At 42.9% G+C, this 15,718-nt stretch overlaps 1 protein-coding gene across 1 annotated transcript in view; it reads right to left on the minus strand.

Annotated features, from left to right (window-relative positions):
* USP21 (ubiquitin specific peptidase 21) overlaps nt 1-15,718 on the minus strand; it is a 612,045-nt gene that overhangs the window by 219,179 nt on the left and 377,148 nt on the right. The window contains exon 10 of the mRNA XM_044057408.1: nt 8,670-8,777. Within this exon, the coding sequence (XP_043913343.1) occupies nt 8,670-8,777 (108 nt within the window). The remainder of the gene's footprint in view (nt 1-8,669; nt 8,778-15,718) is intronic.

Consider the following 15,718-nt stretch of genomic DNA (forward strand, 5'->3'; position numbering starts at 1 on the left):
GGGAGAGGAGTATGTAGCCCTACTGGCCAATTTATGCCCTCCATAAAACTTGCCAGCCTGGCCATTGCTACACTCATCGTAAGTTCACTGACAGGATGGAGCTTGGAAGTCGATGACATGATGGTAAGAAGAAGCCTTGGTATCCAATGTATCTAGGAGTGCAGCAAAGTCACTTGGTTTGGGATCCAGAATGTACTACTCAGATGGAGGGGAGACTAGAAATGGTGTGGGAATTGTGGTGAGTGAGGGATGTCATAAGAATTAGACTAAGGATAGGGCAATATTCATGATCTCAGCAGACATCATATTAAGAAAACCAACCTTTCTCTGCATACTGGTATCTTTAAGATATGGCAAATGACCAGGCTAACTGGATTCAAAGGCAATGTGTTTTCCCTGGCCACACAAATTTCAAATTTGTTCTTATTTCAATGCTGCCCTGTGATGCTTACTGGCAACTTGTCTTGGAACTATTTGATAATGCCTTGGTATTTCTATTTAACTGGTATACGTGCATGTGCCTTGGTATTTTTCTATTTAACTGGTATATGTGTGTGTTTGGGTGTGTGTGGGGTACAACTTCATTGGAATGAAGTCTGCAAAATTTTAAATGAGAAGGTATTTTGTTTTTTGACCCATGAAGATATGAAATGCTCAAGCTGCTTCATCATGCATGTAATTACCATCCTGGCATATGGCTCACAAATGATCATTCAGGCATTGTGAAAGGGGCGTGGCCTGGTCAGCAGTTTAAGGCAGTGTATGGACAGCAATGTGTAGATGTGGGTGTGGCTTCTTGGGGGCACCAGTCTAAGAGTTGTGAGTACAAATCTGAAAATCCTGGCCACACACACACACAGACTCACACACACACACCCACACCTACCTGGGAAAGGCTGGCACAGGTTTTACTAGCTATGCCCTCTTTTGCCCAGACTATAAGGTAGTTATCACTGCCACCAGCCAACTCTTATCAGCTAATTTAAGGCCCTTAACAAAGGGTGCCCAATCTTACTGTGTAATATTAACACTAACGGTAGCTTGTCCAAGAGCAAGGCTATTAGGAGAGGCCCATAGTGTCACCAAATAAATATGCAAGTACTCTCAAAACTTAAATATGTCTAGAAAGAACAGCCACAATGAAAAGATTAAATATATTTAATAAATAAATGAAGAAAATACTCAGTAGTATATATTCATAGTGACATCAGAGTTCAATACCACAGAAAATATTTAAAACAGCATTGCAGGACAGTCTCAAAGAAAAAATCTAAACTATGCTTCACTATATTCCTGACTGAATAAGAGATTACTATACCCTAGTTAACTTACTTAAGAGAAAGGCAGATGTGGTGAATGGATCTTCTAGTTGTTGTCAGGTCAAAGACAGAATACATAATGCTGTCTCTCTCTCAGAGACCTCTGAAATTAATATCTGAAATATTACTGTTAGGATAGCTCGTAGAATGACATTGTATCTTGTCATCTGACTCTATCATGGGTGAAACCCCCACTGCTGGAAGCTAGTAGTATTTAGCACCTACTGGTGGAAGTCATAAAACAATTACATCCCTTCACATTGCAAGACTAGTAATTATTTCACCTTAGAGAGAACACAGAAAGCTCCCTAGTTTTAGGCATTCTGTCTCTAGCTGATAAAGTAATTTCATTTCAGCTATTTTTCTGAAGTTACTCTACTGTATTCCAGTTTCCACTGTTCAAATATATACATTTAAACTGTTACAATAGTGCATGAACATTTCTGTTCTATTCCAGTAGGGCATACTGCAGTTACATGTGAATCACTTTGTAAAAACCTTTTTCAACACACACCTGTACAAACAAGTTTGACACACACACAACATACAGTACTAATACAGTTGTAACACAAGCATCTTCTATAAATCCTGTTGATATCCACAAATGACAATTTACAAAGTTCCAGATAGCTGTGCTGGCAGAATTTCCCAAATCTATAGCTATATCTATATTTATCCTCTATACACACACACACACACACATATATATATATATATATATATATATATATATATATGCACACACACACATATGGGTCTATTTTACATGATCGAAATCTCAAATGATTGACTTTCATATGGCAGAGACCATATGATCGAACATTTGAAACATCGATCATGTAACAAAAAAAAAAACTAAATGCATCTATCGAGGGGGGGAGGGGGGCAAGCCCCACTGCCCCCCCATGTGGGGGGCTGTACCCCCACACCCCCAGCTACTTAAATATACCAACTCTGAGATTGCACTACATTGCAGAAACAGGGACTCTTCCCATTCTGCGCTGTATAAAGATCTCCATTCAGACCGTTCGAGCTTTTAAAAACCCAATCATATGGTCTCGGCCATATGAAAGTCAAGCTTCTAAAAGTTCAGCTATCTGAAGGGGACCTATACGTGTGTGTGTGTGTGTGTGTGTGTACATATATATATATATATATATATATATATACACATACACACACACACACACACACACGTCACTTTTCATCTTCCAACGCATCTCCCTCTGTCCATCTTATCACCTCTGCAACTGATCTCACAGTCCACGCACAACAGTAGACATCCATTTGTATTTTTGTCCCACACACACAACGTTACTACTCCTCCAGCAGATGTGTCAACTTACCCAATGGTCTCTCCAACTTAGTAGCCATTTATTCAGCAAACATTATCTTGCACACCTGACTCTCCCACTCAGAATCCATTCTCTAAATGCATGTTACACTACATACTGTTCTTTCTCACTAGCATGTCATTTTATAAGATTACTCAATTTACAATTGCATCTCTCTCCAATTCCCTATTTGTGGAGCTGTGTCCACCTTTACAGTTGCTTCTATTCAGTATCTATTCCTCTTGAAGAGATCACTCTGCATGCTCATTTCTCATGCTCAGCGCCCTTTCACCTACTCTGTACTATTCTGTATGCAGTCCTCCTTGGACAGGGGTTAATACCTTCAAGGATGATGCCACAGTATGAACAGAAAATGACTGAATTTAATAAGTGACTTAGGCTTCTGGCGTCACTTCAGGGAATCCATTATCTGCTTGAGAGGACATGGTTAACAGACCACATTGCTTTTTGCCAAGGATGATCTGCACCTTTTTAAGCAATGTCAAAATGGCAGAACTACCAACACAGCAAACAAAGAAAAAAAATGAAAGCAGTCATAAGGTGTTACTACTCAATGCTAGGAGCCTAAACAAGAAACTCCACACTCTAAAAGCTGTCTTCTAAAGAAGAAGAAATGTAGACAGACATCTGTGCTGTTACCAGGACTTGGTTTAGAGCCACAAAATGTACTCTGGGCAGTGGAAGGCTACAGTGCCGTCACACATTTTGACCAACAATTAGCACAGACAGGTGCTAAAGGTGGAGTTAGTCTATCTACATTAAAAACAAATAACTCCAGGTTGGTTAAACAAGATGATGCCTTGGAGTTCATCCACCTCCATGTTTCCATAGACAAGGTTGCTTATAAGCTACAGATCACCTCTCTGTGACCCATGAATCTCGCAACTCTTACCTAGACCTAGTTGAGGCATTCACCATCCAACCAAATACCCTACATATGGGAGAATTTAACTACTCTTCTATACTCAGGGAAACGTACACTGCCTCTAACTCAAACGTTTCCTGGACTTTCAGTACAAACGACAAGATAGTGCACACTCCAACCACAGGATCAAACCTATTGGACTTAGTACTCGCCTACATGGTAGAGCATTTCACCCCCCATGTCACGTCCTCATTGGCGAGGTCAGACAACAAAGCTCTCTCTCAAAATAAAATTCAACTAGAAAACCCAGTTAAGCAAGTAACAGTTTGTCAAAATTCACAGCTCCCCCAAATCCCAAGAACACTGTTACCTATGCAGAATTTATAGAAACCCTGGACAAACATGTAAAAGACTGATTGAGGCTGCTGCACCTACCAGAAGTAAGCCCAAATCTATCATCAAAAGCAATCCTCACTGGTAAAATCCTTACCATAACAGTGTACATTACAAAAGAAAACAGTCATGGCCAAAATCAGAAAAAGCAATTCCACAAGAGCTCTCAGATTCAACTAAACAAGAAACTATGAGAGCTAATAAAGTCCAAGAAGACCAATTATGAGATCAGGACAGCCTCCCAGGGTAAGGATAATCACAAGGCTTTCTTCAGCTATGCCAGGAAGCTTAAAGGTAATACTCAGCAGTGTGCAGAACTGATGGTATGTAGCACAACCTTCACTAACCAGGATGACAGAGTAAATCTACGGGCTGATAAATTTAGCTTTAACTTCACCCCCACCCCTTGTGAAATCCCTTACAGCATATCCTCAACTATCAACAGGAAGCAGGGTCCTGGTGTTACTTGCTAAGGCTTTCGAAAACACTGCTTCAGTGGGCCCTGACAATATCTCCAATTGCCTCTTAAATTGCCTAAAACATGACCCAGGACCACTTGAGGCACTCCAACTACAGCATAAAAAGAGGTTGTGTGTCAGGTGAATGGAAGGTTGCAACGGTCATCCCTCTTCAAAAGGGTGGATTCATCAACTACAGACCAATCAGTTTGATAAGTCCAAAATGCAAAGCCATAGAATAAATTATGGAAATGATCAATGAGGACATTGGCAACCTAAATAAACTGGACCCATTCCAGTTTGGCTTTATTAATGGAAGGTCTTGCCTACTCAACCTGGTAGACTTCTTCAAGAGGATTGCCAAGGCTATGGATGAGGGAAAATGGTGCATACTGCCTAACTTGGCCAGGCCAAGGCATTTGATACAATACCACTCAGGTATTGCTGAGAACCTCTCAGAAACAGGCATTAATCCCTACATAGCTTGCTGGATTGCTGGGTAGATCACAGGTAGGACCCAAGATGTCAGGATTGGGTAAGACCACATCCAGCAAGAGACTTGTCACCAGCAAAGCACCCCAAAGCACTGTGTTGGGCCTGCTCCTGTTTGGCATCTACTTCTCAGAAGTCAAGGCTAATGTCACAGGCATCTGGCTCACCAAGTTCACAGATAACCGTAAATTGGGTGGGATCACTGATTCCCACCAACTACAGCAACATCCTACAAGAGGTTCTAACACAAACAAATAGTTGGTGTCAAAGCCACTGATTAAATCTCAACATGAAGAAATGCATTATAGTGCCCGTTGGGAAATCGTCCATCCAAGCTAACTGCTCCATTAATGATCTGACCAGATAGTTTGTGATCTGGTAACATAAGCAGACAGTAATCTGGCCTACAACCAACACACAGCCAAGACAGTAAGAAAATCACTCCATGTCAGCCAACTCATAAGCAACTGTATGGCATCCAGGGTCCATGGAAGTTACAGTACCACACTACTCATCCCTTATCAGACCTATCATGGACTACACTGCCTCCTTTTGTATGTACCTAACCAGGCACTTGCAACAGTTGAAACACCCTCAAAAGTTCATCACCTGGAGAATCCAGGGGATGAATTCCCTGTACTACAAAGATCACCTTAAGGCCCTATCTCTCCCACAGGTTACTGAGATCCAATCTATGCCGAATATACAAGGCATCCTTAAATGCAGCTCTGATGGATCTGTTGCACATGCACTAGAAACACTAAATCCAAGGACCTGAACTTTGCCTGCAGTATAAACAGAACATGCTGGAGAGACCGATGTGTGCCTGTAAAGATCACCGTGTTAATGAGTAAGCTCTCCATTTACGTGAAGTAGAGCTCATCCCTGACCCTATTAGAAAAAAAAACTATCACTGGATGGGAAATTGCAAAGTCACCCCTGGTCCGGCCCCCATGTCTCTGATGGACAGAGGTTGACAGTATATCAACACCCCCCACCACCACAATAACCCTTAGCTACCTCTTTACTAACATACCCCACTATACAGTCATCCACAGAACTGTGGGACAAAACTGGGTTGGGCTGCAGGCTAAACACTCTGGTGGTAGTTAGCCTGGTATAAACCTACGAACCTATAACCTGAGGTCTGTAAACTTGGATGGGAAAATCACTGCAACTTTAGTTTTACTAACCTGTAGCTGGAATTAAATTTTTCATTCAGTAATGAACACAGGCAACAAAGTAACTTACAGCCTTTAGACTCCACAAACGTTTCATTTCAATAAACCTCACTCTCTAGAATTATATTCTAAAAAGTGAAACCAGAACACATCTGGTTGTATGAACTACTTTTTGAAAGTGCATGAATGACAATAGTCAACACAATTTCAAAGAATGACAATAGTCAACACAATTTCAAAGGTTCTTCTGTAACCAAATAGCCATACAAGCTGTTAACCCTATGACTCTGGGAACTTCATTGTGTTTGATCTTTGTGTTATTATATGGTCCTCACATGGTGAGGCGGCTGGCCTACCACGGGATCCATAGTTTTAACAAGACCCTCGAGGGGGTCCACAGTACAAAATTGTTAATTGATTTTATTTTAAGCATTGGTTTCTCCCCTCTATATCCACCCAATCATGTCGCGGAGTGGTGTCCCTCACTCAGTTTCCACTCTCCTAAAAGGAGTCACCTTACACATCTCTCTCTCTCTCTCTCCCATTCACTGAGCAACAGTCTGGTTGAGATTCTCCTCAGTAAGGTCCTGTTTTGTTAAAAATGTATAACCTACCATGAACCTAGGTGACTTCAGAGTGGGTTACGTTATCCAAGTCACACCTACAATGCCGATCACATTGTGTTGCATTCCATCCCTCCAGTGCTGTGCGTCTGTCTTCTCAATGAAGTTTACTGCATCTTTAAGGCAGACCACACATACTGCTATAATGTAGCTTAATCAGGGCACTGAGTTTTTGGTAATAATGTGATTATGAGTGTAAAAGTGAGACTCCTACTAAAATTAATTATGTATGGCAAAAACTCAGATTTGCACACATCCAATTATGACCCAGACTGCTCCAGACAACTGCTGCCCGGCCTGCTAGAAGACAGGAAATAGAAATCTGAATTAAATGAGCGTAGAGGCAGAGAGAGCAAATATCTCTGCATGAAGGATGTGTGTGTGTAGGTACCTTCCCACTTCACCTACAGCCAGACGTTTTATTTTTTCAGTCTGACAATGAAACAGAAGGTCACCAATCAACATTTCAGTTTTATCCAACAAACCCATTCACTTAAGAAACGGTCATCCTACATACTGGTCTTTTTCATTCAGTATCCATGTTAACATTACATACTGGTCTTTTTCATTCAGTATCCATGTTAACATAATATTCATAATCCTATATACTGGTGTCTCCCACATAATATTGAATACTGCAGTAGACTTGTTATCTTGTGTACTAACCTGTCCTACTCAGAAAATATTCTATTAACAAATGCATTATGATTATTCAGTCTCAGCAAGCACTCCATAGTCAATGAAACATCAGTCTCCCTTTAAGGACCTGTTCTAGAGGACATGCTGGTTTCTTCTCCTCAGCAATCGTGCCCTTAGGCAGTGTCTTATTTTCCATGCGTGTTCTTTGTGGTTTACAATCAAAATTTCAACCGAACATTCACAGAGTCAGAATGTGGAATGTCCGAACTCTGAACACTGCAATTGTGAACAATGAAATTCCCGACTGCTAAATCTCGCCACCTCTTGACCCATGGTAGCACTTCTGTCAGGTCCAAAACCAGAAGTGAATGTCGAAGTTCGGTGATTTTTTTTGGAGATATGGAATTTCAGCAGTCAGGTTTTCACAGATTTCACTTGATAATATGAGAGAACGGCAATGTTCAATAGAAATTTTGATAATAAACCATTCTTTGTCTGTATGACACACATTCGAAGTATCAAAACTTTGAACACCTATTATACCACTAAAACAATTTGAATCACGAAGATTCAAATACACTAGTTCGAATCACAGAAATTCAAACGAACACAAAATGCATTATGGCAGGGGAGCAAGCCCCCCTTCACCTTCTCACCCCCTGCTAATTATACAGGTTCCATGCTAACACATCGAATACGAATTACAGCGAATGCCTTATAAATCGAACGGCCATAGCTGGCCAACAACCAGGAAGTACCGCAATGCACAAAGTAAGCAAAGGAAGCCTTTTTTTAAATTTGCCCTATTCTTCACTGTAGTGCAATCTTAGAGTTGGTATATATAGTTAGTGGGGGTGTGGGGGGGCAGCTCTTCACAGTGGGGTGTGTGATTACATTCACGATGTTGGCCAACTATGGCCATTCGATGAATTACTTTTTGATGTTAAGCATTTTCGGTAATTTAAAGTTTCACTGTTTAGATTATAAGGTGTTCGCTGTGATTTGTACTTGATGAGCAAACAGACCCAATTATATACTTCTCCAAGACTGCACTACAGTAGGGAAAAGGCAAATTCCCATAATACCTCTATCCCGCACTGAAAAAAGCAGGTACATACGATCAGCTGATTTTTAATTAACTGTACCTGCTTTTTCAGTTCAGAAAGCTGCTGCTTCAAGGAGTTGAAGGGAACCAGTTACATTATACAACACCATAATTTTCAAACAGGTTTTCAATCATTTCAGTTTCATTTGTTTTATACTATATGCATTCTCAAACACTTTCTATCCAGACTTCATGTTACATTTTAAAAGCAATTAACTTTAAACATGGTTCACTCTTACCAGCTTTTTCTGCAGTGCAGCCATGCAAGTTTAGCTTCTGCAGTGGAAATTCAACATACGTCACACACTTCTTGATGGAGTATTTAGTGGTGGAAAACCTGTTCAGATCTGAGGTGTTAAGGAAATAAACTTTTTTTTTTTTATTTCTTCATATTCTTACACCTGCACACATTCAAACTCATTCTTAATTCACCCGTTTGCAGAAAATGTGACATGATGAAACTAACAAGGGAGAGAAAGTACAGTTTTGTACCTACCATAAATGTAGATGTCCGATAGGTATGCATCTGCAGTCCTTACATATGGGTTGTCCTGCCTCAGGCAGCCCTTCGGTCGTCCGGATTCCAAAGTCTGGGTCCGGCGTCGGCTGATGTCGCCCCCCCCCCCCCGACGTCAGAGCGCCTGGGGTATAAAAGCGTCAGCCGACGCCATCTTCCTCAGTTTTTCTTGCCCCAGATGCCAGGTGCCCTCAAAAGAAGGCTAAATTTTGGAGAAATGAATAAATTCCAATCATGCACAGCAATAAAAAACAAATACACCATAAAAGATAACCCCAGCTAGCTAAAATGAGGGATAGGTACCCAAAGAATACCACAGAGGGGTAGGAGGGAGGGAAAACCTGACTGCAGATGCATACCTATCGGACATCTACATTTATGGTAGGTACAAAACTGTACTATGTCCTTCAAGGATGCATCTGCAGTCCTTACATATGGGTAGAATACCATAGCCAAGCTGGGGGTGGTAGGACCTAAGAAAAGGATGGTGTAGCTAACATGCCCTGCAGGACTGCAGTAGCAAAGCCTGCTCTGGCTCTGGAATATAAAGGCAAGTTGTAATGCTTGGAAAAGGTATGCACAGAGCTCCATGTAGCAGCTTCTAAAATGTCCTTTGTAGCCACCCCTCTTAAGAAGGCTGTGGAGGTGGCTATTGCTCTGGTGGAATGAGGTCTGCTGTTAGCTGGCACAGCTTTTCCATGAAAAGAGTAACAGAATCGAATGCAATTTCCTATCCATTTTGAAATTGTTTGTTTGGAAATTGCTTTTCCTTGTACACCAGCAGCATATGCTACAAACAGTTGGTCAGTTTTTCTGTAAGCCTTAGTTCTGTCCAGGTAGTAGCGCAACTGTCTGTGAATGTCCAGGGTATGCAGAAGTTTCTCTCCTCTATTTTGTGGATTTGGAAAGAAAGTAGGCAGGTGGATAGCTTGGTTCAGTGAGACCCTGGATACCACCACCTTTGGCATGAATGAAGGATTGGTTCTCAAAGAGACTCTGTCTTGATGGAAAATGAGAAATGGTTGTACTGCCATGAGGGCCTGTAACTCAGATACTCTTCCTGCTGAGGTTATGGCCAGAAGGAAGGCAGTCTTCCAAGACAGGAATTGTAGTTCTGAAGATGCTGCTGGTTCAAAGGGAGGTAGAGTTAATTTTTCCAACATGAAGTTAAGGTCCCATGTAGGCACTGGTGGTTTCCTTGGAGGGTTGATGTTTTTTATCCCTCTTAGAAACTGCCTTAGCAGAGGATGAGAAAAAACAGGTGGATCAGTGTTGTACTCTGCTGAAATAGCTAAAGCATGAATTTTTATGGATGAATAAGAAAGGCCATTATGGAACATTTCAGCCAAGTATTCAAGGATATGTGGAATGCTCATCACGGTTGGATCCTGACCCTTTGTGGAGCTCCAGGTTCAAAATCTTTTCCATTTTGTTGAATATGCCTTTCTTGTGGAAGGCCACCGAGCTTCCATGATGATATCCCCTTTACCCTCTTGGATAGTTTATCCTGGCGAGGAGTCAAGGTATTTTCCAGGCTGTCAGCTGCAAGGTTTTTAGGCTGGAGTGTAGAGTTTTGTAATTGTGCTGTGTCAGAAGTGGCCTTTGTGGTAGAGGCCACGGTTTCGTGCGTGACATGCTCTTTAACAGTGGGTACCAGTGTTGTCTTGGCCAGTCCGGAGCTATCAGAATCACTTTTGGTTGCTCTGTCCTGATCTTCAGTAAGACCTTGGTCATTAACGGAAGAGGTGGGAATGCATATACTGTTAGAGCATTCCAGCTGAAGGATAGGGCATCCACTTTCTATGCTTGAGGATGGTATGTCCTTGTGCAGAATTTCTTCAGTTGATGGTTGTGGGGGGAGGCAAAAAGATCCATGTCTGGCCTTCCCCATGATTGTGCTATCTGAAGAAAAATGTCTGGATGCAACATCCATTCGTGTGGATCCATGGTGTTTCTGCTTAGGCTGTCCGCCAGTACATTGTCCTTTCCTGGTATGAACTGGGAATGCAGCTCTATATTGAGTTTTAGGGAAAGTTCCCAAAGATTCATTGCCAGCCTGCAAAGAGAGTAGGAATGGGTACCTCCTTGCTTGTTTATGTACCACATTACTGTGGTATTGTCTGTCTTTATTAGCAGGTGACCTTGATGCAGGAAATGTTCGAAGGCCTCGATTGAATGTATCACTGCCAGCATTTCCTTTTGGTTGATGTGCAGGCGCAATTCCTTTTGTGTCCATTGCCCTTGAATACATCTGTCCTTCATGTGCGCTCCCCATCCATCGTCTGAGGCGTCCGTTGTAATGGTTTGGCTGATATGTGGCTTGCTGAAAGGCAGACCCATGTTTGACTGGCTTGCTTGTGCCCACCACAAAAATTCCTTTTGAAGGCATGGAATGAGGGGGATCAAAGCTTCTAGGCTGTGACTGTGTTGAGACCATAGACTCCTTAGGTACCATTGTAGTTTCCTCATATGCAGCCTTGCTTGTGGAATCAGAAGAATGCAAGATGCCATGAAACCCAGGGCCTGCAGGATTTTCCTTGCAGTCAGCTGGGTTTGTGTTGTCAGATTTCTGAAATAATCCGGTAATTGTTCTTGTTTTTCTTCTATGAGAAAAGCCATTTGGGTGTTTGTATCCAGCTTTGCACCCAGAAAAATTATTCTTTGGGATGGAACAAGTCTTGATTTCTGAATGTTGACTGTGTATCCCAAGGCCTGTAGTAGGCGGATGGCATAGTTCAAGTGTTTTACCAATGTTTGTTGGCTGTCCGCTTGTATAAGGCAGTCGTCCAGGTATGGGGATATTTGAATCCCCTGAAGTCTGCAATGTGCAACTACTGATGCCAGGCATTTCGTGAATACTCTGGGCGCAGGTAAGCCAAAGGGCAATGCTGAGAATTGATAATGCTCTGAACCTGCAAGAAATCTGAGGTGTCTTCTGCAACTTTGTCTGATAGGGACATGCAGGTATGCCTCCTTGAGGTCTAGAGTTACCAACCAGGACCCCTTGCCCAGCATGGGAAGGAGTTGCTGTAAGGTCAGCATTTTGAATTTTGGCACGATGAGATAAGTATTCAGTGCGGACAAGTCCAGAATAGGCCTCCATTGCTTTTCTTTTCTTGGAACAAGGAATAGTCTGGAATAAAATCCTTGGCCTTGTTCTGTGTAAGGAACCTTCTCTATTGCCTTCATTTGTAGTAGTTTGGAAATTTGCTTGAAAGCCTCTGCCCTTTGATTTGGTGGCAGGTTTGGCATGCCTTGTCTTTTTGGTAATGTATGAAAATGGAATCTGTATCCTTTGTCTATTATTTGCAGTATCCATTTGTCCTTTGTAATACTGTGCCAATTTTCTGAGAATAAAGATAGCTTTCCGCCCAAAGGTGCTTCCAATTGAGCCCTGGTTGGCGGAGTCAAAGTCAAGTAATTGAGTTTGTCCTTGCGCAGTAGTTGTGGGTCCTGCACTACCTCTCTGGTTAGGAGGCTTCCACTGACGTCCTCTGTAGGAGCCTCGAGCTTGCCCTCTACCTCTGGCACGCCTGTTTTTGCCTCTTTGAAATCTGTCTGTGTCTGGAAAGGACCAATTCTCAGAAGGCCAATTTCTGCTGAATCTTGGTGGTTGGACCTGGAGAAAATCTTTGACTGTTTGTACTGATTTAGCCTTTTCCTCAAATTTCTTTAAGACCTCTTGAGCCGTGGAACCAAATAACTTTTGTTTTTTCCAGTGGTGCATCCAGAAGCTTTGCTTTAACATGATCTGGCAGTGTTTGCTCCTTCAGCCAAGCATGCCTACGTATGACTGCACCTGTCATTGCTGACCTACATGAAGCTTCCAATGCATCATAACCACACTGTAAGAAATGGTTGCTAACCTGCTGAGAGTTATGCACCAGATCCTGAAGCGCCTTGCGGTCTAGGGGTTCAGGCGAGGATAGTTTTTTATGCAATTCATCTAACAGATACTCTTGATACTGTATCATATGGAATTGACAATTTAATGCTCTCATAGAAAGAGTGGAAGTAGTATACACTTTTTTACCCCATCTCTCTAAAGCCCTGGATTCCCTTTCAGAAGGAAGTGGATTCTTGGCAGTGGTGGTTGTAACCCCTATAGGGCCCTGGGAAATAGTTTCTGGGTCAGCAGAGTGGCCCTTGTAAAGGTATAGATGTGAGTCCGGGACCCTGTAGTACCTGTCAGGTTTGACAGGAGCCGGAGGAAGGGAGTCAGGGGAAATACTAGACTCAGAGTAGACATCTTCTATAACATTTAAAACAGGAGGAATAGCCAAAGGTCTATGCTGAGGCAAATGTAAAAAAGTCCTTAACCTCTTCCTGGAATCAGAGAATTCCTGGCATTGCCATTGGAAATGCTCTCTCATGGAGTGAAGGTTCTCCCCAAAGGAAAACTCTTCAGGGGGGGAGGCCGAGGGAATAGATTCCTCTGCATCAGAATCCTTGTAGGCCGGAAGGGCCTCCTCCTGGTAGTCTGAAAGGGCAGAGTCATCTGAGGCCTCATCAGAAGACTGAGGATCTGTCTGCTCAACCCTGGGCCTTTTGCCTGGAGGTGGGTGAGACCCCTGTCTGGATGTGGCTGAGAGCCCCTGATTAAGGAAATAAGGTCTTCAGCCAAACTTAAAATTTGTGAACTCGTGGTGGATCCCTGAGGAATAGCCTTGGGAGGGAGAGATTTTGGCTGTTTAGCAGCTTTAGCCTGTGTAAAGGCCTTAATGGACATGGATACAGGAGACCTGGTTGCCCCACGTGCTGGAGTAGTTTTATCAACAGAAATGGTGTTGGTTATTTCCTGAGCACCGGTTTCAGACGGAAATTCTATGACCGACTCAGTGATGGCCTCCGGTACCGAAGTTACCGGCTGTGCGGTGTTGTCGGTCGGAAGCGGTAGAGATTCGGCTTTAGTAGCGACCGAAACACTCGCGGTAGGCCTAGGCGTGGAGTCGGCCGAAACCGCGGACCGCGTGTGTCGGTCCTTATCCTTTCGTTTTTTGGGTAAATGAGCTGTCGGAAGCTCCGACGGCATGATATAACAGAAATTTTCCCCAAAAAATTCCTCTGCAAACTCTGCCCGACGCCTAAGAGTGCGTTTATTGAAGGAAGCACAGGCTGAACAGGCCGAGACGTCGTGGTCTGGGCCTAGGCAGGGTAAGCAGTAAGAGTGGAAATCCTTATGAGGTATTTGTTTCCCACAAGATAAACAATTATTAACTTTAACCGTTTGATCTGACATCGGCTGAGGCAAGAAAGAGTCCCCAACGGGGTACTTAGCTTTTTTGAAGACTTCGGTAGCTGAAATCACAGGAGCTGGCCGACCGGCACTTGCGAACTGCTTCTGCTTTGGGCACCTCGCGGCAAGAAAGACTGAGGAAGATGGTGTCGGCTGACGCTTTTATACCCCAGGCTCTCTGACGTCGGGAAAAAGGGCGACATCAGCCGACGCCGGACCCAGACTTTGGAATCCGGCCGACCGAAGGGCTGCCTGAGGCAGGACAACCCATATGTAAGGACTGCAGATGCATCCTTGAAGGACATCAGCCAACAGCATAATCTTTGGACAGCTCTGGGTCTGCCACTCTGACTACTTGACCCCATTCTTCCTTACAACCAGTAATGTTATCACCAGCCACTCAATGATAGCAGAAATAAGTGTGGGTTTCCCCAGAGTAATGCCTGCTAGTGCCAGACCAACCTCTCAACTGTCCTTTACTTTGGAGGGGCATTCTTATTTTCAACCTTGATTTATCTCTGCACAGGATGGCCCTATTTCTGGATGTATGTCTAGTTTCAGGCTTGACTTCTTACTTCACACAATCTTCCGAATCCCTTTCAACATGTTTGATTTTTAAATCTGTCTAGTATGCTGAAAATCACACGGCATGATTATAGGTTGGTACTAGGCCATCAGCCCTAGGGCCTATACAAGCCTAGCCATAACAATTCCCTGGCTATTTCTTCCCACACTATTTACTTCCCTGGACTCATGTCTAGCAGGGCGACTGACGTGATCCCCGGGGTGAATTTCCTTTCTCCCATCCAATCAAGGTTCCTTTTGAAGAGGGCCAAAGAGGAACTCTGCTTCACATGTATGGGCAAGTCTATTCCAGAGTCTGGGGAGTCTCTGGGTCAGGAACCTATTCCCTCCAGCATGTTTTGTTTATTGTGATGACAAGGTTTAGATCCCTGGAGCATGTGGCTCTGAGAGAGCATACTAGTGACAATTTAAAGAAAGTGACATCTTGTATCTCCCTTTTTCTGAAGTGAAAACAAATGACCTTGTATGACAGAATTTTGTAACACAGTTCAATGAACTCTACAGATTTTACATTCTCTTTAATTATGTTATTATATGTTTTCATCATTTTGTCACACTGTTTTTCAAAAGTGCTTCTGGGTAGTATCCCGCATTCCTACTGGAAGCAGAAAGTTGTGTGCTATGTGGTAATCAATTTTTATGCTAATTGGATAATCAGATTCTTAGCTGGATGTTCTTATGTTTCAAGGGCCTTTGTTCTTATTTCCTGTGTCTGAAGGTTGAGAGGTATGGTGCCACAGGAAGTTACCTTGGTTGCTGCTGTTGTTTTAGTACTGTATCTGCTGCTGACAGACCCAGTGACGGCAATTTCTAACATTCAGCACTAAGCAGTATTAAAACACACCACAAGTAGTGGTGATTCTGCTAGCACGAAAGCATGTGCCTGGACACTAATATTTAAAGCACCATTTATACTGTATGTGGGGGAGAGGCTAATGTAATAAGAGCAA

Source organism: Protopterus annectens, chromosome 15.part0 (assembly GCF_019279795.1).
Source record: "Protopterus annectens isolate FY-2018-M chromosome 15.part0, PAN1.0, whole genome shotgun sequence".
NCBI classification, from domain to species: domain Eukaryota; kingdom Metazoa; phylum Chordata; order Ceratodontiformes; family Protopteridae; genus Protopterus; species Protopterus annectens.